General features: G+C 50.0%; 1 protein-coding gene across 1 annotated transcript in view; it reads left to right on the top strand.

Annotated features, from left to right (window-relative positions):
* NUP214 (nucleoporin 214) overlaps nt 1-20,738 on the top strand; it is a 395,449-nt gene that overhangs the window by 144,011 nt on the left and 230,700 nt on the right. Inside the window, exon 11 of the mRNA XM_063936801.1 lies at nt 9,541-9,702. Within this exon, the coding sequence (XP_063792871.1) occupies nt 9,541-9,702 (162 nt within the window). The remainder of the gene's footprint in view (nt 1-9,540; nt 9,703-20,738) is intronic.

Raw genomic sequence — 20,738 nt, 5'->3', positions numbered from 1 at the left:
AAGGCGGGGACTGCTGAGAGCGAGACTGCTGCAAGAGCCAGGTTGACATGCAGGCAGTAGCTGCAAGGTGAAGCCACTGAACGTAGAGCTGGGTACACACTGCACCATATATTATCTGATCAATTGAATAGATAATCTATCGTTTATTGATCAGCAGATGTGTTCAAACTTTGCCTGTGAACAACTGCATTCAGAGACCTATCGTGTCTGCCCTGCTGCACAGGTGATGCTGTTACTAGTGGTCCCAATTAGTGATAGCTAGCGGCCAGCAAGCAGTGATGCAGGGAAGGGCGTGAGAGTGTCACGAACGCACAGGCAGACGGAGGTAGTGAGAGTGTGACAGTGGCAGACGGAGGAAGTGAGAGTGTGACAGTGGCAGACGGAGGTAGTGAGAGTGTGACAGTGGCAGACGGAGGAAGTGAGAGTGTGACAGTGGGAGATGGAGGAAGTGAGAGTGTGACAGTGGGAGACGGAGGAAGTGAGAGTGTGACAGTGGGAGATGGAGGTAGTGAGAGTGTGACAGTGGGAGACGGAGGTAGTGAGAGTGTGACAGTGGGAGATGGAGGAAGTGAGAGTGTGACAGTGGGAGACGGAGGTAGTGAGAGTGTGACAGTGGGAGACGGAGGAAGTGAGAGTGTGACAGTGGGAGACGGAGGTAGTGAGAGTGTGACAGTGGGAGACGGAGGTAGTGAGAGTGTGACAGTGGCAGACGGAGGTAGTGAGAGTGTGACAGTGGGAGACGGAGGAAGTGAGAGAGTGACAGTGGGAGACGCAGGAAGTGAGAGTGTGACAGTGGGAGACGGAGGAAGTGAGAGTGTGACAGTGGCAGACGGAGGAAGTGAGAGTGTGACAGTGGGAGACGGAGGTAGTGAGAGTGTGACAGTGGGAGACGGAGGAAGTGAGAGTGTGACAGTGGGAGACGGAGGTAGTGAGAGTGTGACAGTGGGAGACGGAGGTAGTGAGAGTGTGACAGTGGCAGACGGAGGTAGTGAGAGTGTGACAGTGGGAGACGGAGGAAGTGAGAGAGTGACAGTGGGAGACGCAGGAAGTGAGAGTGTGACAGTGGGAGACGGAGGAAGTGAGAGTGTGACAGTGGCAGACGGAGGAAGTGAGAGTGTGACAGTGGGAGATGGAGGAAGTGAGGGTGTGACAGTGGGAGACGGAGGAAGTGAGAGTGTGACAGTGGGAGACGGAGGAAGTGAGAGTGTGACAGTGGCAGACGGAGGAAGTGAGAGTGTGACAGTGGGAGATGGAGGAAGTGAGAGTGTGACAGTGGCAGACGGAGGAAGTGAGAGTGTGACAGTGGCAGACGGAGGAAGTGAGAGAGTGACAGTGGGAGATGGAGGAAGTGAGAGTGTGACAGTGGGAGACGGAGGAAGTGAGAGTGTGACAGTGGGAGATGGAGGAAGTGAGAGTGTGACAGTGGGAGACGGAGGAAGTGAGAGTGTGACAGTGGCAGACGGAGGAAGTGAGAGTGTGACAGTGGCAGACGGAGGAAGTGAGAGTGTGACAGTGGGAGATGGAGGAAGTGAGAGTGTGACAGTGGGAGACGGAGGAAGTGAGAGTGTGACAGTGGGAGATGGAGGAAGTGAGAGTGTGACAGTGGGAGACGGAGGAAGTGAGAGTGTGACAGTGGCAGACGGAGGAAGTGAGAGTGTGACAGTGGGAGATGGAGGAAGTGAGAGTGTGACAGTGGCATACGGAGGAAGTGAGAGTGTGACAGTGGGAGACGGAGGAAGTGAGAGAGTGACAGTGGGAGACGGAGGAAGTGAGAGTGTGACAGTGGGAGACGGAGGAAGTGAGAGTGTGACAGTGGGAGACGGAGGAAGTGAGAGTGTGACAGTGGGAGACGGAGGTAGTGAGAGTGTGACAGTGGGAGACGGAGGTAGTGAGAGTGTGACAGTGGGAGACGGAGGAAGTGAGAGAGTGACAGTGGGAGACGGAGGAAGTGAGAGTGTGACAGTGGGAGACGGAGGAAGTGAGAGTGTGACAGTGGGAGACGGAGGTAGTGAGAGTGTGACGGTGGGAGACGCAGGAAGTGAGAGTGTGACAGTGGGAGACAGAGGAAGTGAGAGTGTGACAGTGGGAGACGGAGGTAGTGAGAGTGTGACAGTGGGAGACGGAGGTAGTGAGAGTGTGACAGTGGGAGACGGAGGAAGTGAGAGAGTGACAGTGGGAGACGGAGGAAGTGAGAGTGTGACAGTGGGAGACGGAGGAAGTGAGAGTGTGACAGTGGGAGACGGAGGTAGTGAGAGTGTGACGGTGGGAGACGCAGGAAGTGAGAGTGTGACAGTGGGAGACGGAGGAAGTGAGAGAGTGACAGTGGGAGACGGAGGAAGTGAGAGTGTGACAGTGGGAGACGGAGGAAGTGAGAGTGTGACAGTGGGAGACGGAGGAAGTGAGAGAGTGACAGTGGGAGACGGAGGAAGTGAGAGTGTGACAGTGGGAGATGGAGGAAGTGAGAGTGTGACAGTGGGAGATGGAGGAAGTGAGAGTGTGACAGTGGGAGACGGAGGAAGTGAGAGTGTGACAGTGGGAGACGGAGGTAGTGAGAGTGTGACAGTGGGAGACGGAGGTAGTGAGAGTGTGACAGTGGGAGACGGAGGAAGTGAGAGAGTGACAGTGGGAGACGGAGGTAGTGAGAGAGTGACAGTGGGAGACGGAGGAAGTGAGAGTGTGACGGTGGGAGACGCAGGAAGTGAGAGTGTGACGGTGGGAGACGCAGGAAGTGAGAGTGTGACGGTGGGAGACGGAGGAAGTGAGAGTGTGACGGTGGGAGACGGAGGTAGTGAGAGTGTGACAGTGGCAGACGGAGGAAGTGAGAGTGTGACGGTGGGAGACGGAGGTAGTGAGAGTGTGACAGTGGCAGACGGAGGAAGTGAGAGTGTGACAGTGGGAGACGGAGGAAGTGAGAGTGTGACGGTGGGAGACGCAGGAAGTGAGAGTGTGACGGTGGGAGACGCAGGAAGTGAGAGTGTGACGGTGGGAGACGGAGGAAGTGAGAGTGTGACGGTGGGAGACGGAGGTAGTGAGAGTGTGACAGTGGCAGACGGAGGAAGTGAGAGTGTGACGGTGGGAGACGGAGGTAGTGAGAGTGTGACAGTGGGAGACGGAGGAAGTGAGAGAGTGACAGTGGGAGACGGAGGAAGTGAGAGTGTGACAGTGGGAGACGGAGGAAGTGAGAGTGTGACAGTGGGAGACGGAGGAAGTGAGAGAGTGACAGTGGGAGACGGAGGAAGTGAGAGTGTGACAGTGGGAGACGGAGGTAGTGAGAGAGTGACAGTGGGAGACGGAGGTAGTGAGAGAGTGACAGTGGGAGACGGAGGAAGTGAGAGTGTGACGGTGGGAGACGCAGGAAGTGAGAGTGTGACAGTGGGAGACGGAGGAAGTGAGAGAGTGACAGTGGGAGACGGAGGAAGTGAGAGTGTGACAGTGGGAGACGGAGGTAGTGAGAGAGTGACAGTGGGAGACGGAGGTAGTGAGAGAGTGACAGTTGGAGACGGAGGAAGTGAGAGTGTGACGGTGGGAGACGCAGGAAGTGAGAGTGTGACGGTGGGAGACGCAGGAAGTGAGAGTGTGACGGTGGGAGACGGAGGAAGTGAGAGTGTGACGGTGGGAGACGGAGGTAGTGAGAGTGTGACAGTGGCAGACGGAGGAAGTGAGAGTGTGACAGTGGGAGACGGAGGTAGTGAGAGAGTGACAGTGGGAGACGGAGGAAGTGAGAGTGTGACGGTGGGAGACGGAGGAAGTGAGAGTGTGACGGTGGGAGACGGAGGTAGTGAGAGTGTGACGGTGGCAGACGGAGGAAGTGAGAGTGTGACGGTGGGAGACGGAGGTAGTGAGAGTGTGACGGTGGGAGACGGAGGAAGTGAGAGAGTGACAGTGGGAGACGGAGGAAGTGAGAGTGTGACAGTGGGAGACGGAGGAAGTGAGAGTGTGACAGTGGGAGACGGAGGAAGTGAGAGAGTGACAGTGGGAGACGGAGGAAGTGAGAGTGTGACAGTGGCAGACGGAGGAAGTGAGAGTGTGACGGTGGGAGACGGAGGTAGTGAGAGTGTGACGGTGGGAGACGGAGGAAGTGAGAGAGTGACAGTGGGAGACGGAGGAAGTGAGAGTGTGACAGTGGGAGACGGAGGTAGTGAGAGTGTGACAGTGGGAGACGGAGGAAGTGAGAGAGTGACAGTGGGAGACGGAGGAAGTGAGAGTGTGACAGTGGGAGACGGAGGAAGTGAGAGTGTGACAGTGGGAGACGGAGGAAGTGAGAGAGTGACAGTGGCAGACGGAGGAAGTGAGAGTGTGACGGTGGGAGACGGAGGTAGTGAGAGTGTGACAGTGGGAGACGGAGGAAGTGAGAGAGTGACAGTGGGAGACGGAGGAAGTGAGAGTGTGACAGTGGGAGACGGAGGAAGTGAGAGTGTGACGGTGGGAGACGGAGGAAGTGAGAGAGTGACGGTGGGAGACGGAGGAAGTGAGAGTGTGACAGTGGCAGACGGAGGAAGTGAGAGTGTGACGGTGGGAGACGGAGGTAGTGAGAGTGTGACAGTGGGAGACGGAGGAAGTGAGAGAGTGACAGTGGGAGACGGAGGAAGTGAGAGTGTGACAGTGGGAGACGGAGGAAGTGAGAGTGTGACAGTGGGAGACGGAGGAAGTGAGAGAGTGACAGTGGGAGACGGAGGAAGTGAGAGTGTGACAGTGGCAGACGGAGGAAGTGAGAGTGTGACGGTGGGAGACGGAGGTAGTGAGAGTGTGACAGTGGGAGACGGAGGAAGTGAGAGAGTGACAGTGGGAGACGGAGGAAGTGAGAGTGTGACAGTGGGAGACGGAGGAAGTGAGAGTGTGACAGTGGGAGACGGAGGAAGTGAGAGAGTGACAGTGGGAGACGGAGGAAGTGAGAGTGTGACAGTGGGAGACGGAGGTAGTGAGAGTGTGACGGTGGGAGACGGAGGAAGTGAGAGTGTGACAGTGGGAGATGGAGGAAGTGAGAGTGTGACGGTGGCAGACGGAGGAAGTGAGAGTGTGACAGTGGGAGATGGAGGAAGTGAGAGTGTGACAGTGGGAGACGGAGGAAGTGAGAGAGTGACAGTGGGAGACGGAGGAAGTGAGAGTGTGACAGTGGGAGACGGAGGAAGTGAGAGAGTGACGGTGGGAGACGGAGGTAGTGAGAGTGTGACGGTGGGAGACGGAGGTAGTGAGAGTGTGACGGTGGGAGACGGAGGTAGTGAGAGTGTGACGGTGGGAGACGGAGGAAGTGAGAGTGTGACGGTGGGAGACGGAGGAAGTGAGAGAGTGACAGTGGGAGACGGAGGAAGTGAGAGTGTGACGTGGGAGACGGAGGAAGTGAGAGAGTGACAGTGGGAGACGGAGGAAGTGAGAGTGTGACGGTGGGAGACGGAGGAAGTGAGAGTGTGACGGTGGGAGACGGAGGAAGTGAGAGTGTGACGGTGGGAGACGGAGGAAGTGAGAGTGTGACAGTGGGAGACGGAGGAAGTGAGAGAGTGACAGTGGGAGACGGAGGAAGTGAGAGAGTGACAGTGGGAGACGCAGGAAGTGAGAGAGTGACAGTGGGAGACGGAAGGAGGCGAGAGAGGGTCAGTGGGAGACGGAGGAAGTGAGAGAGTGACAGTGGGAGACGGAGGAAGTGAGAGAGTGACAGTGGGAGACGGAGGAAGTGAGAGAGTGACAGTGGGAGACGCAGGAAGTGAGAGAGTGACAGTGGGAGACGGAAGGAGGCGAGAGAGGGTCAGTGGGAGACGGAGGAAGTGAGAGAGTGACAGTGGGAGACGGAGGAAGTGAGAGAGTGACAGTGGGAGACGGAGGAAGTGAGAGAGTGACAGTGGGAGACGCAGGAAGTGAGAGAGTGACAGTGGGAGACGGAAGGAGGCGAGAGAGGGTCAGTGGGAGACGGAGGGAGCAAGAAAGAGGAAATTAGACAATGGGAGACGAAGTGAGAGACAGTGGGAATGAAAACAGAGGCAAAAAAGGCCTGTTTCCTTTTACCTGTGTTCCAGCCCATTATATAAATAGCAGGCTCATTTGGCACGTTTCATGATGACGATCTGACAGTAAGTACAGAGGAAAGATTAATTGGCCAATGTTCTAACCACAGATATATCTTTAGATGGCAGTGGTGGTTGGTCAGTGTGTATGAACAACCACCATATGCTATCTGCAGATTGGGTCAACCTGCAGCTATATCTTTCAGGTGCACACTGACTGAGTGTGCAGATGCAAGCTGGAGCCAGCTGCTGCTAGTGGAAACACCAGATACGGTGGGGAATTAAATTGTTACCGCGCCCCAATCTCGTGTCTAAAGTGAGGGGAAATTGCAGGGGTGATATTCAATTGATCCCCATTATCGCGCCGATTAGTATCTGGTTTAGCCGTGTAAAGCCGCTAAACCCAAATAAACTAATGGACGCTATCTCAAAGTGCCATTTGGGTGCCCACCCCGGGGGGCGTGTGCCGGAATGTCAGCGCTGGCAGCATACAATTGAATAGCTCCGTTGGGCGCCGTCTGCCAGCGCAAATTACATTTGAATTCCTTCCACAAAGAGAGTTTGGTAATAGCACACCACCACATCACTTCAATAGAAAATTATACATAGATGACCACTATATCCCTCCTGACTAGTATAGCCTTGCAGAGTGGAGAGACTGATAACGAGGCATTAGCCTACCTATTGCTTCTAAGTATCGATAGCATCCATAGCTAATTATGGGTCTAAGTCAAGGTTGATCGCAAAAGCAAAATCTTCCTCTAATGGGCAAAACCATGTGCACTGCAGGTTTGGGTGGGTTATATTGTTTCTGTGCAGGGTAAATACTGGCTGAAATAAACGTCATGCTGTACAGGTGAAACTCAGAAAATTAGAATATTGTGCAAAATTTAATTTATTTTAGTAATTCAACTTAAAAGGTGAAACTAATATATTACATAGACTCATTACATGCAAAGTGAGATATTTTAAAGCCTTTATTTGTTAGAATTTTGATGATTGTGGCTTACAGCTTAAGAAAACCCAAAATCTCAGAAAAGTAGACTATTACATAAAATCAATAAAAAAGGATTTTAAATACAGAAATGTCGGCCCTCTGAAAAGTATAATCATGCATATGTACTCAGTACAGGTTGAGTATCCCATATCCAAATATTCCGAAATACGGAATATTCCGAAATACAGACTTTTTTGAGTGAGAGTGAGATAGTGAAACCTTTGTTTTTTGATGGCTCAATGTATACAAACTGTGTTTAATACACAGAGTTATTAAAAATATTGTATTAAATGACCTTCAGGCTGTGTGTATAAGGTGTATATGAAACATAAATGAATTGTGTGAATGTAGACACACTTTGTTTAATGCACAAAGTTATAAAAAATATTGGTTAAAATGACCTCCAGGCTGTGTGTATAAGGTGTATATGTAACATAAATGCATTCTGTGCTTAGATTTAGGTCCCATCACCATGATATCTCATTATGGTATGCAGTTATTCCAAAATACGGAAAAATCCCATATCCAAAGTACCTCTGGTCCCAAGCATTTTGGATAAGGGAGACTCAACCTGTACTTGGTTTGGCCCCTTTTGCATGAATTACTGCCTCAATGCGGCGTGGAATGGATCCTATCAGCCTGTGGCACTGCTGAGGTGTTATGGAAGACCAGGATGCTCTAATAGCGGCCTTCAGCTCTTCTGCATTGTTCTGTTTCATTTCTCTCATCTTTCTGTTGCCAATGTCCCATAGATTCTCTATGAGGTTCAGGTCAGGCGAGTTTGCTGGCCAATCCAGCACAGTAATCTCATGGCCATTGAACCAGGTTTTGCTACTTTTGGCAGTGTGGACAGGTACCAAGTCCTGCTGGAAAATGAAGTCAGCATCTCCATAAAGCTTGTCTGCTGAAGGAAACATGAAGTGCTCTAAAATGTCCTGGTAGAAGGCTGCGTTTACGCTGGACTTAATAAAGCACAGTGGACCAACACCAGCAGATGACATGGCTCCCCAAATCAACACAGACTGTGGAAACTTCACACTGGACTTCAAGCATCTTGGATTGTGCGCCTCTCCATTCTTCCTCCAGACTCTGGGACCAAATGAGATGCAAACTTTGCTCTCATCAGAAAAGAGGACTTTGGACCACTGAGCAACAGACCAGTTCTTTTTTTTCTTTAACTCTGGTCCAGGATCTGTCTGTGTGTGTGGTGGCTCTTGATGCACTAACTCCAGCCTCAGTCCACTCCTTGTGAAGCTCCCCCACACTTTTGAATGGCCTTTTCCTGACAATCCTCTCCAGACTGCGGTCATCCCTGCTGCTTGTGCTCCTTTTTCTTCCACACTTTTCACTTCCACTTCGCTTTCTATTCATGTGCTTTGATTCAGCACTTTCAGAACATCCAACTTTTGCAATTTCCTTTTGATGCTTTCCCTCCTTGTGGAGGGTGTCAATGATGGGTTTCTGCACAACTGTCAGGTCAGCAGTCTTCCCCATGATTGTGAATTGTACTGAACCAGACTGAGAGACCATTTAAAGCAGGCCTGGTCAACCTGTGGCTCTACCGCTGTTGTAAAACTACAAGACCCATCATGCTTTGCCACAGTTTTGCTATTAGGAAATGCTAAAACTGGCAGGGCATACTGGGATGTGTGGTTTCCCGACATCTGGAGAGCCACAGGTTGGCCAGGCCTGATTTAAAGGCTCAGGAACCTTTTGCAGGTGGTTTGGATTAAATAGCTGATTAGGGTGTGACACTTTGATCCTAAAATATTGAACCTTTTCACCATATTCAAAATTTCTGAGATTTTGCATTTGGGGTTTTCTTAAGCTGGAAGCCACGGGTGTGGTATGAGTTGCCGGCGGCCAGCATACCAGCGCCGGGATCCCGACCGCCAGCTTACCGACAGTGGGGTGAGCGCAAATGAGCCCCTTGTGGGCTCGCCGCGCTGCTGGCACGGTGGCGCGCTATGCACGCCACCTTATTTATTCTCCATCCGGGGGAGGGGGGGGGCGTGGATCCCCAAGAGGGAGAAACAGTGTTTGTATACCGGTTGTCGAGATTCCGGCGCCGGTATACTGTGCGCCAGGATCCCAACAACCGGTATACTGAATACCATCCGTAAGCCACAATCATCAAAATTATAACAAAGGCTTGAAATATATCTTAGTTTTACCTTTTTTAAGTTGAATTACTGAAATAAATGAACTTTTGCACGATATTCTAATTTTCGGAGTTTCACCTGTACATCCAACTGGGTGTTTTTCATAAAATAACATTTTTGTAGGTTTTAAATAAATGCTTTATATACAGTATCTAATTTTGTTTGTCCAGCTGCTGTTCCCGATGCCCTCACTATAATATACTAGCCAGCGTAAATTACCCTGCAACCCAGCATTTACTTTGCAGGTCTCATGATACTGTTAAAAGAAAATTGCTCCAAATGTCACTAGCATCTTTCATATCTTTCATAGTGATTATGGGCTAAAGTTCCTTTTTATTCCTCACCAGTTTTCTGGAGTATGCCTCTGTTTGCTTGTTTTGTACAGGTGATGAGAAGATCTTGCCTCCTGCTCCGGTACTTCTGGTGCTTTCCACAGATGGGCTCCTTTGTCCCTTTCATGTGATCAACCTAAACCCTGGTGTGAAATCTCTGACCACAGCCCTGGAGCAGCTGCCCATGGGAGGAGAGCGGCAAATGAAAACTGGGGGTATGTGGGGATTTCCCTTTTAATGTTGTTGTGAAAATCATTACAGGGTGGGTGATCAAAGGCAGATTGTATTCAGGACCTGATTGTCACAATTGGACGCAATTCTGACGCCAGAACGTGCATAACTGCAAATAATGTTGTATTGATCAATCTCTGCAAATGCCCTGTATGTGGTTATGTATAAATCCTGTGTGCAGAGGTCATAGGAGACTTCAGCCTGACGTGCCACTGCTCCCATGCTGATCTTTATAAGTGGAGGTGTCATGATCCAGGCTATTTCAAGTAGGAATAGGCCTGTTAATAAGTAGTGTGAAATCAATATAGATGACACCAGGATATCAGAGTGACGTATCAATGGATGTGATGCCAATGCATCTAGGTTATATCGAATGGGCATGATTGAAATTTGTATTATTCCAATTGATGTATCAATGTACCATTGTATTATACCAGTCAAGTGTTTTTGCATGTTAAATGGTAGAGACTTAATTGATCTGCTTGTATAGAGCTGTTTACAGTACAGAGGTGTCAGATACCCTTTGATGCAGGGACCCAGAGATGGTTGGGAGAATGCATTTGTAAGTTGTAAAAGAGCAGGATGCAGGATATTTATTCAGGCCTTACTTCTACAGTTGTAAATACTAGCTCAGAGCTTCAAACAAGCAATTAAAAGATAAGGCAATTTGGCCTGCTAGTATTTCTAAGAGACCCCACAGTATAAGTTTTAACAGTGTCTTAGTATGATTGATAAATCTGATTTCCCAGCTTTAAAAGGAAGGGGAAAAGTAACACAGACTGCAAAGCGTGCATTATCAAGGAAGCGAGTCAGGAAAACATTCTGGCTCTGTAATGTCTCGATATATCTGAAGAGTCTTCACTTCATCCCATCGTTCCACGCTGCATGTGTTAGGAGGATCAGTGGGTTTTATCTCCCTATATTTATTTTCTCTGACGTCCTAAGTGGATGCTGGGGACTCCGTCAGGACCATGGGGATTAGCGGCTCCGCAGGAGACAGGGCACAAAAGTAAAAGCTTTAGGATCAGGTGGTGTGCACTGGCTCCTCCCCCTATGACCCTCCTCCAAGCCTCAGTTAGATTTTTGTGCCCGGCCGAGAAGGGTGCAATCTAGGTGGCTCTCCTAAAGAGCTGCTTAGAGTAAAAGTTTGTTAGGTTTTTTATTTTCAGTGAGTCCTGCTGGCAACAGGCTCACTGCTACGAGGGACTTAGGGGAGAGAAGTGAACTCACCTGCGTGCAGGATGGATTGGCTTCTTAGGCTACTGGACACCATTAGCTCCAGAGGGAGTCGGAACACAGGTCTCACCCTGGGGTTCGTCCCGGAGCCGCGCCGCCGACCCCCCTTGCAGATGCCGAAAAGTGAAGGTCCAGAAACGGCGGCAGAAGACTCTTCAGTCTTCATAAGGTAGCGCACAGCACTGCAGCTGTGCGCCATTGTTGTCAGCACACTTCATAGCAGCGGTCACTGAGGGTGCAGGGCGCTGGGGGGGGGGGGCGCCCTGGGCAGCAATGATAGTACCTTATTCTGGCTAAAAATACATCACATATAGCCCCTGGGGGCTATATGGATGTATTTAACCCCTGCCAGGTCTCAGAAAAACGGGAGAAGAAGCCCGCCGAAAAGGGGGCGGGGCCTATTCTCCTCAGCACACAGCGCCATTTTCCCTCACAGAAATGCTGGTGGGAAGGCTCCCAGGCTCTCCCCTGCACTGCACTACAGAAACAGGGTTAAAACAGAGAGGGGGGGCACTTATTTGGCGATATGTATATATATATTAAAATGCTATAAGGGAAAAACACTTATATAAAGGTTGTCCCTGTATAATTATAGCGTTTTTGGTGTGTGCTGGCAAACTCTCCCTCTGTCTCCCCAAAGGGCTAGTGGGGTCCTGTCCTCTATCAGAGCATTCCCTGTGTGTGTGCTGTGTGTCGGTACGTGTGTGTCGACATGTATGAGGACGATGTTGGTGAGGAGGCGGAGCAATTGCCTGAAATGGTGATGTCACTCTCTAGGGAGTCGACACCGGAATGGATGGCTTATTTAAGGAATTACGTGATAATGTCAACACGCTGCAAGGTCGGTTGACGACATGAGACGGCCGGCAAACAAATTAGTACCTGTCCAGGCGTCTCAAACACCGTCAGGGGCTGTAAAACGCTCATTTACCTCAGTCGGTCGACACGGACACTGACTCCAGTGTCGACGGTGAAGAAACAAACGTATTTTCCTTTAGGGCCACACGTTACATGTTAAGGGCAATGAAGGAGGTGTTACATATTTCTGATACTACAAGTACCACAAGAAGGGTATTATGTGGGGTGTGAAAAAACTACCTGTAGTTTTTCCTGAATCAGATAAATTAAATGAAGTGTGTGATGATGCGTGGGTTTCCCCCGATAGAAAATTATTGGCGGTATACCCTTTCCCGCCAGAAGTTAGGGCGCGTTGGGAAACACCCTTTAGGGTGGATAAGGCGCTCACACGCTTATCAAAACAAGTGGCGGTACCGTCTCCAGATAGGGCCGCCCTCAAGGAGCCAGCTGAGAGGCTGGAAAATATCCTAAAAAGGTATATACACACATACTGGTGTTATACTGCGACCAGCGATCGCCTCAGCCTGGATGTGCAGCGCTGGGGTGGCTTGGTCGGATTCCCTGACTGAAAATATTGATACCCTTGACAGGGACAGTATTTTATTGACTATAGAGCATTTAAAGGATGCATTTCTATATATGCGAGATGCACAGAGGGATATTTGCACTCTGGCATCAAGAGTAAGTGCGATGTCCATATCTGCCAGAAGATGTTTATGGACACGACAGTGGTCAGGTGATGCAGATTCCAAACGGCACATGGAAGTATTGCCGTATAAAGGGGAGGAGTTATTTGGGGTCGGTCCATCGGACCTGGTGGCCTCGGCAACAGCTGGAAAATCCACCTTTTTTACCCCAAATCACATCTCAGCAGAAAAAGACACCGTCTTTTCAGCCTCAGTCCTTTCGTCCCCATAAGGGCAAGCGGGCAAAAGGCCAGTCATATCTGCCCAGGGATAGAGGAAAGGGAAGAAGACTGCAGCAGGCAGCCCATTCCCAGGAACAGAAGCCCTCCACAGCTTCTGCCAAGTCCTCAGCATGACGCTGGGGCCGTACAAGCGGACTCAAGTGCGGTGGGGGGTCGTCTCAAGAGTTTCAGCGCGTAGTGGGCTCACTCGCAAGTGGACCCCTGGATCCTACAAGTAGTATCCCAGGGGTACAGACTGGAAATTCGAGACGTCTCCCCCTCGCTGGCTCCTGATGTCTGCTTTACCAACGTCTTCCTCTGACAGGGAGGCAGTATTGGAAACAATTCACAAGCTGTATTCCCAGCAGGTGATAATCAAAGTACCCCTCCTACAACAAGGAAAGGGGTATTATTCCACACTATATTGTGGTACTGAAGCCAGACGGCTCGGTGAGACCTATTCTAAATGGGAAATCTTTGAACACTTACATACAAAGGTTCAAATCAAGATGGAGTCACTCAGAGCAGTGATAGCGAACCAGGAAGAAGGGGACTATATGGTGTCCCTGGACATCAAGGATGCTTACCTCCATGTCCCAAATTGCCCTTCTCACCAAGGGTACCTCAGGTTCGTGGTACGGAACTGTCACTATCAGTTTCAGACGCTGCCGTTTGGATTGTCCACGGCACCCCGGGTCTTTACCAAAGTAATGGCCGAAATGATGATTCTTCTTCAAAGAAAAGGCGTCTTAATTATCCCTTACTTGGACGATCTCCTGATAAGGGCAAGGTCCAGAGAACAGTTGGAAGTCGGAGTAGCACTATCTCAAGTAGTTCTACGACAGCACGGGTGGATTCTAAATATCCAAAATCGCAGCCGTTTCCGACGACACGTCTGCTGTTCCTAGGGATGGTTCTGGACACAGTCCAGAAAAAGGTGTTTCTCCCGGAGGAGAAAGCCAGGGAGTTATCCGAGCTAGTCGGGAACCTCCTAAAACCAGGAAAAGTGTCAGTGCATCATTGCACAAGAGTCCTGGGAAAAATGGTGGCTTATTACGAAGCGATTCCATTCGGCAGATTCCACGCAAGAACTTTTCAGTGGGATCTGCTGGACAAATGGTCCGGATCGCATTTTCAGATGCATCAGCGGATAACCCTATCTCCGAGGACAAGGGTGTCTCTCCTGTGGTGGTTACAGAGTGCTCATCTTCTAGAGGGCCGCAGATTCGGCATTCAGGATTGGATGCTGGTGACCACGGAGGCCAGCCTGAGAGGCTGGGGAGCAGTCACACAGGGAAAAAATTTCCAGGGAGTGTGATCAAGTCTGGAGATTTTTCTCCACATAAATATACTGGAGCTAAGGGCAATTTACAATGCTCTAAGCTTAGCAAGACCTCTGCTTCAAGGTCAGCCGGTATTGATCCAGTGGGACAACATCACGGCAGTCGCCCACGTAAACAGACAGGGCGGCACAAGAAGCAGGAGGGCAATGGCAGAAACTGCAAGGATTTTTCGCTGGGCGGAAAATCATGTGATAGCACTGTCCGCAGTGTTCATTCCGGGAGTGGACAACTGGGAAGCAGACTTCCTCAGCAGGCACAACCTCCACCCGGGAGAGTGGGGACTTCATCGGGAAGTCTTCCACATGATTGTGAACCGTTGGAAAAGACCAAAGGTGGACATGATGGCGTCCCGCCTGAACAAAAAACTGGACAAGTATTGCGCCAGGTCAAAAGACCCTCAGGCAATAGCTGTGGACGTTCTGGTAACACCGTGGGTGTACCAGTCGGTGTATGTCTTCCCTCCTCTGCTTCTCATACCCAAGGTATTGAAAATTATAAGACGTAGAGGAGTAAGAACTATACTCGTGGCTCCGGATTGGCCAAGAAGGACTTGGTACCCGGAACTTCAAGAGATGCTCACAGAGGACTCATGGCCTGTGCCGCTAAGAAGGGACTTGCTTCAGCAAGTACCATGTCTGTTCCAAGACTTACCGCGGCTGCGTTTGACGGCATGGCGGTTGAACGCCGGATCCTAAGGGAAAAAGGCATTCCGGAAGAGGTCATTCCTACCCTGGTCAAAGCCAGGAAGGAGGTGACCGCACAACATTATCACCACATGTGGCGAAAATATGTTGCGTGGTGTGAGGCCAGGAAGGCCCCATGAAGAAAATTCAACTCGGTCGTTTCCTGCATTTCCTGAAAACAGGAGTGTCTATGGGCCTCAAATTGGGGTCCATTAAGGTTCAAATTTCGGCCCTGTCGATTTTCTTCCAGAAAGAATTGGCTTCAGTTCCTGAAGTCCAGAAGTTTGTCAAGGGAGTACTGCATATACAACCCCCTTTTGTGCCTCCAGTGGCACTGTGGGATCTCAACCTAGTTCTGGGATTCCTAAAATCACATTGGTTTAAACCGCTCAAATCTGTGGATTTGAAATATCTCACAGGGAAAGTGACCATGCTGTTGGCCCTGGCCTCGGCCAGGCGAGTGTCAGAATTGGCGGCGTTTGTCTCAAAAAAGCCCATATCTGATTGTCCATTCGGACAGGGCAGAGCTGCGGACTCATCCCCAGTTTCTCCCTAAGGTGGTGTCAGTGTTTCACCCGAACCAGCTTATTGTGGTACCTGCGGCTACTAGGGACTTGGAGGACTCCAAGTTGCTAGATGTTGTCAGGGCCCTGAAAATATAGTTTCCAGGACGGCTGGAGTCAGGAAAACTGACCTGCTGTTATCCTGTATGCACACAACAAACTGGGTGCTCTTGCTTCTAAGCAGACGATTGCTAGTTGGATGTGTAGTACAATTCAGCTTGCACATTCTGTGGCAGGCCTGCCACAGCCAAAATATGTAAATACCCATTCCACAAGGAAGGTGGGCTCATCTTGGGCGGCTGCCCGAGGGGTCTCGGCTTTACAACTTTGCCGAGCTGATACTTGGTCAGGGGCACACCCTGACTGAGGAGGACCTGGAGTTCTCTCATTCGGTGCTGCAGAGTCATCCGCACTCTCCCGCCCGTTTGGGAGCTTTGGTATAATCCCCATGGTCCTGACGGAGTCCCCAGCATCCACTTAGGACGTCAGAGAAAATAAGAATTTACTTACCGATAATTCTATTTCTCGTAGTCCGTAGTGGATGCTGGGCGCCCATCCCAAGTGCGGATTGTCTGCAATACTTGTACATAGTTATTGTAACAAAAATCGGGTTATTATTGTTGTGAGCCATCTTTTCAGATGCTCCGCTGTTATCATGCTGTTAACTGGGTTCAGATCACAGGTTGTACAGTGTGATTGGTGTGGCTGGTATGAGTCTTACCCGGGATTCAAAATCCTTCCTTATTGTGTACGCTCGTCCGGGCACAGTATCCTAACTGAGGCTTGGAGGAGGGTCATAGGGGGAGGAGCCAGTGCACACCACCTGATCCTAAAGCTTTTACTTTTGTGCCCTGTCTCCTGCGGAGCCGCTAATCCCCATGGTCCTGACGGAGTCCCCAGCATCCACTACGGACTACGAGAAATAGAATTATCGGTAAGTAAATTCTTATTTTCTTGAAATTGTATTTTCTGCTGTGACTTTTCACTTTTTAGCATTATATTCTTGTAACTTTCTTTTTTCTGTAACATAAGCTTTGAAATGTTTTACTTAAGTTAAATCAATTTTAGCTCTGGTTTCCTGTGTGTATCCAACCCAACTCTCTGAAAGAGGCGTTACCAAAATATTAATAATTCTAGGTGCAGGCAAAAGCCATAAGTTTGCCTTGGGTCATATCCTAAACGTTTGTACTTTGTCTGGTGGCAGTGACCGTGTTGAAATTAACACGCGTGCTCAGGTATCCAGTAGCGGTTTCACGTGGCAGGGATTCGCAGATAGACGTATCTGGGGAATTGCCGTGCCTATGATCGGGACACTGATGATGTTATACTATTCAATCAAATAATTTAAAGCTTGTCCTGTCTCTATGGTACATATATGGAAACCACTATTTCTCTCTCATCCACTGGAGAACTTAAACAGCTGGGGTGTGAAGACTGCAGACCGGAGGTGGCACAATGAATTAATAAAAAAAAAAAAAACTGCTGGCTCCTCCCCCTTCATGCCCCCCTATCTCTCCAGTTTGAAAAATTGTACTAGGAGGTGGAAGCATAATAAAGGAGCTCCTGCTTCACAAAAGCTTTTTATGATCTTTTGATCTGTAGCCCGATCCCACCTGACAGAAAGCAGGGGGCAGGCTGAGCTGAGGTGTACTTTAAGAATACAATTGGGACTAAGATCCTGTTGGAAGGGATCAGCATCTCTTACATAAGGCCTTCCTCTAACAGTGAGTAGTACAGGGCGGCAGCGCAGCTGCTAGATATAGATTTCCTCCGGAGCGGAGCGGCAAAGCACAGCGCAGCTTGGGTGACTGGCAGGCGGACAAGCGCATGAGGCAGCCGGGAGGCAGGGGGGTGCAGCACGGACCTGTTTGGCGGCTTCCTCGAGTGTCACACAGCAACAGGAGGAACGCAGCTGGAGACGCTGACGGGTACATAGAATCTGAGGAGATCAGAAGCGCTATCGGATCCCCTGGAGAGTGCAGACAGGCGCAGAGATGGTCCTTCTTCGCTGCAGGGAAGCCTAGCAGCGAGGTGAATAAAAAAACTTCACAGACAGGGGAGGCGGAGTTAGCACTCCCTCTCCTATTGTCTAGTCAGAGCAGTAGCCATGTTATGTGTTACAGTCTGCAGTGCAGGTTGGAGACCCAAAAGCCGTTTTTAGCGTTGGCTTATAGATAAAAGCATACTGTTAGAGTATCTTCTGTAAATTAACAATATGATGTTAATGACATATATATTATCTTCCAAGGGATGCTGCTGACAGCTCCTGCGGAAGAGGGAGCATCAGATGTATTAACCCTGGCACAGATCTACTTGTCTCAACAGTTGGTGGTTTGTGATTTGTAAACATTTGGCTGTTTTTTTTTATTTAAAGATTTATTTATTGTTGCTAATTTTTTTAATTCTAGCTGTGTGGCTAAGACCTAATTTCATTGCTACCCATATCCCTGCGGTCTTTCTCCATCTATACTAATAGAGTGAAAGCACTGCTGTTTGGAGTGTGTATGTGAGGGTTGGACATGGTGTCTAAAGCACCAACCCAGATCACAAAAATATGTTATGTATGTTCAAAATGTGAGAAAAAGAGCACAAGTGTTGGCAGCTCCGGGGTGTGCGACACATGTTTGGGAATGGACGCTCAACCAGGGAGCAGTGGTCCATCGGGGTCATGGGAGAATGCCCTGGCTGACATCTCTAAAGAGATGGCGGAATCCCGTAAGCAACATTTAGAATGGGCTGCTGGTTTCTCATAAACGATGGAAGAATTCCTCATTTGGCTACCTCCGCCAGAACAGGTGGAAAAGCCTGTATGCAAATCTGTAAAGAGACCTCTTCCTGTCCTGCTAGAAGAGTCGAAGGAGGAGGAAGGTCTCTTGGTAGTTCAAGAGGAGAGAGAATCTGTTGAGGAAATATTGGATGGGAGTCCTCAGGAGGAGGATTCAGAAGTAAAAGGGTTAGAATCCCTTATTGAGGCTGTTAAACAGGTACTTAATTTGGGACGTCCCCAGCTGTTTCATTTCTCCAGTGTCCCCTAGTGGATGAGAGAGAAAAGAGGATTTTAGTACTCGCCAATAAATCCATTTCTCTGAATCCACTCGGGGACATTGAACGGTGTTGTCAGCCTTAATTGCTCTTGTTAAATTTGGTCAAGCAAGTTTATATTATTTCACTGTTTTGACAGCTCTTGGTTGCTATTTTGATGTTGTGATATGTTGGGCTCCTTCCCGCAAAGCGTGAGGCTTTCATGTTCCCTCTTCTCTCCGTCAATTTTTCAAACTGGAGGGATAGGGGGGTGTGAAGGGGGAGGAGCCAGCTGTGAATAATTTTTTTTTAATTTTTTATCCATTGTGCCACCGCCGGTCTGCAGTCTTCACACCCCAGCTGTTTAAGTACTCCAGTGTCCCCAAGTGGATTCAGAGAAATGGATTTATTGGTAAGTACAAAACTACAGCGGAGGGTCTGGTGTCCTTCTCGCCAGTCACACACACCCGCTGCTGCCCTCCAGGATCGCGTGGCCACTCATTCAAGGGGAGGTAAGGGGTCTCTTTGGCCGCTGTTACTGCGATCCGGCGCGGCTGTGGGAGGTGGGCAGCGCGTGCGCTGGCGTGGACACTGTTACTGTGCAGCTGCTCCACTAGCCACCAGGGACACTGGTGTAGCGATGCGATAAATAAATAAGATATAAAATATTTTATTATTTAAAAATCTATAATTTATGTTGCATCTATATATATTTGGTCAAATGGTTGCCAAGGAGCTGTTTGTTTATAATTAAAATGGAATAAAGTTTTGCTGCACGAGACAAGTGCAGCTGTTACAGGACCTTACTATGACAGTTGTAGTGGGTCCCCAGCGCTGACCGCTGCGCGCCGTAGTTAGTAATGGTCTGCAGGGCGGCAAAAGCATGTCCTCGAGCCGCCCTCCACATCCACGCGCCGCTGGAGAAATGGTCTGCCAGGCAGGAAGAGCGGGTCCCCTCGCGCTCGCTACTCTGACTGCGAGCTCCTGGAAGAAAATGGGAAGGCGATTGGCAGCAGAGACGGCAAGGGACCAATTAGGGTCTGCCGTCAGCGCGAGCCTCACTGTAACAGAGAATAAAAGAGAGCTCTTCAGCGCTAAGCGGAAAACTAGAGTTCCCTCGGTGAGAGCGCAGTTCCCTACTGCTACCTCGCCACTCTTAGAGCTGTAGTTGGCGGAGGTTAGCTCAGGGCTGAGCCGGCGCCGAGCAGCAGCATCGGGTAGTGCTGTGGTGCATAGGGTTGGGTGGCGCTGGAAGTCTCCCCTGCTACCGCTCACCTCCGCTGTAAACATTGAGGGAGCAGAGAGGAGACTGACAGTGCAGCCGCCTAATGCAATACCCAGGGATATGCGCTAGCCTTGCCTTACTTACCACCACTCATATTATGCTGTAAACATTGAGTGGAAGGTAGGAGGGTTGAGGACGCTGCCCTTATTGCACTTATCAGAGCCAGGTACTTCTGAGGTGTCAAAGTACTTGCAGTTCAGCTGTAAACTATATGTAAGGAAACTTTGGACACCTTAGAATGTTAATGCCAAAAGAGATTATTTCTCTGCATGAAGAGCTGCAGTTGTGAGGTGACTCAGATGTTCTGCGGCAGTCATCCCTCTAATACCCCTTTCTCTAACGTCCTAAGTGGATGCTGGGGACTCCGTCAGGACCATGGGGTTTAGCGGCTCCGCAGGAGACAGGGCACAATAATAAAAGCTTTAGGATCAGGTGGTGTGCACTGGCTCCTCCCCCTATGACCCTCCTCCAAGCCTCAGTTAGATTTTTGTGCCCGGCCGAGAAGGGTGCAATCTAGGTGGCTCTCCTGAGCTGCTTAGAATAAAAGTTTAAGTTAGGTTTTTTATTTTCAGTGAGTCCTGCTGGCAACAGGCTCACTGCTACGAGGGACTTAGGGGAGAGAAGTAAACTCACCTGCGTGCAGGATGGATTTGCTTCTTAGGCTACTGGACACCATTAGCTCCAGAGGGAGTCGGAACACAGGTCTCACCCTGGGGTTCTTCCCGGAGCCGTGCCGCCGACCCCCCTTGCAGATGCCGAAGTTGAAGAGGTCCAGAAACAGGCGGCAGAAGACTTTCAGTCTTCATAAGGTAGCGCACAGCACTGCAGCTGTGCGCCATTGTTGTCAGCACACTTCATACCAGCGGTCACTGAGGGTGCAGGGCGCTGGGGGGGGCGCCCTGGGCAGCAATGTATTATACCTTTTTTATGGCTAAAATACATCACATATAGCCCTTGAGGCTATATGGATGTATTTAACCCCTGCCAGATCTCACAAACTCCGGGAGAAGAGCCCGCCGTTTTAGGGGGTGGGGCCTATTCTCCTCAGCACACGGCGCCATTTTCCTGCTCAGCTCTGCTGTGAGGAAGGCTCCCAGGCTCTCCCCTGCACTGCACTACAGAAA

This window comes from Pseudophryne corroboree, chromosome 8, assembly GCF_028390025.1.
Source record: "Pseudophryne corroboree isolate aPseCor3 chromosome 8, aPseCor3.hap2, whole genome shotgun sequence".
NCBI classification, from domain to species: domain Eukaryota; kingdom Metazoa; phylum Chordata; class Amphibia; order Anura; family Myobatrachidae; genus Pseudophryne; species Pseudophryne corroboree.
The sequence above is the reverse complement of the archived record's forward strand: the minus strand, read 5'-3'. Positions and strand labels throughout refer to the sequence as shown.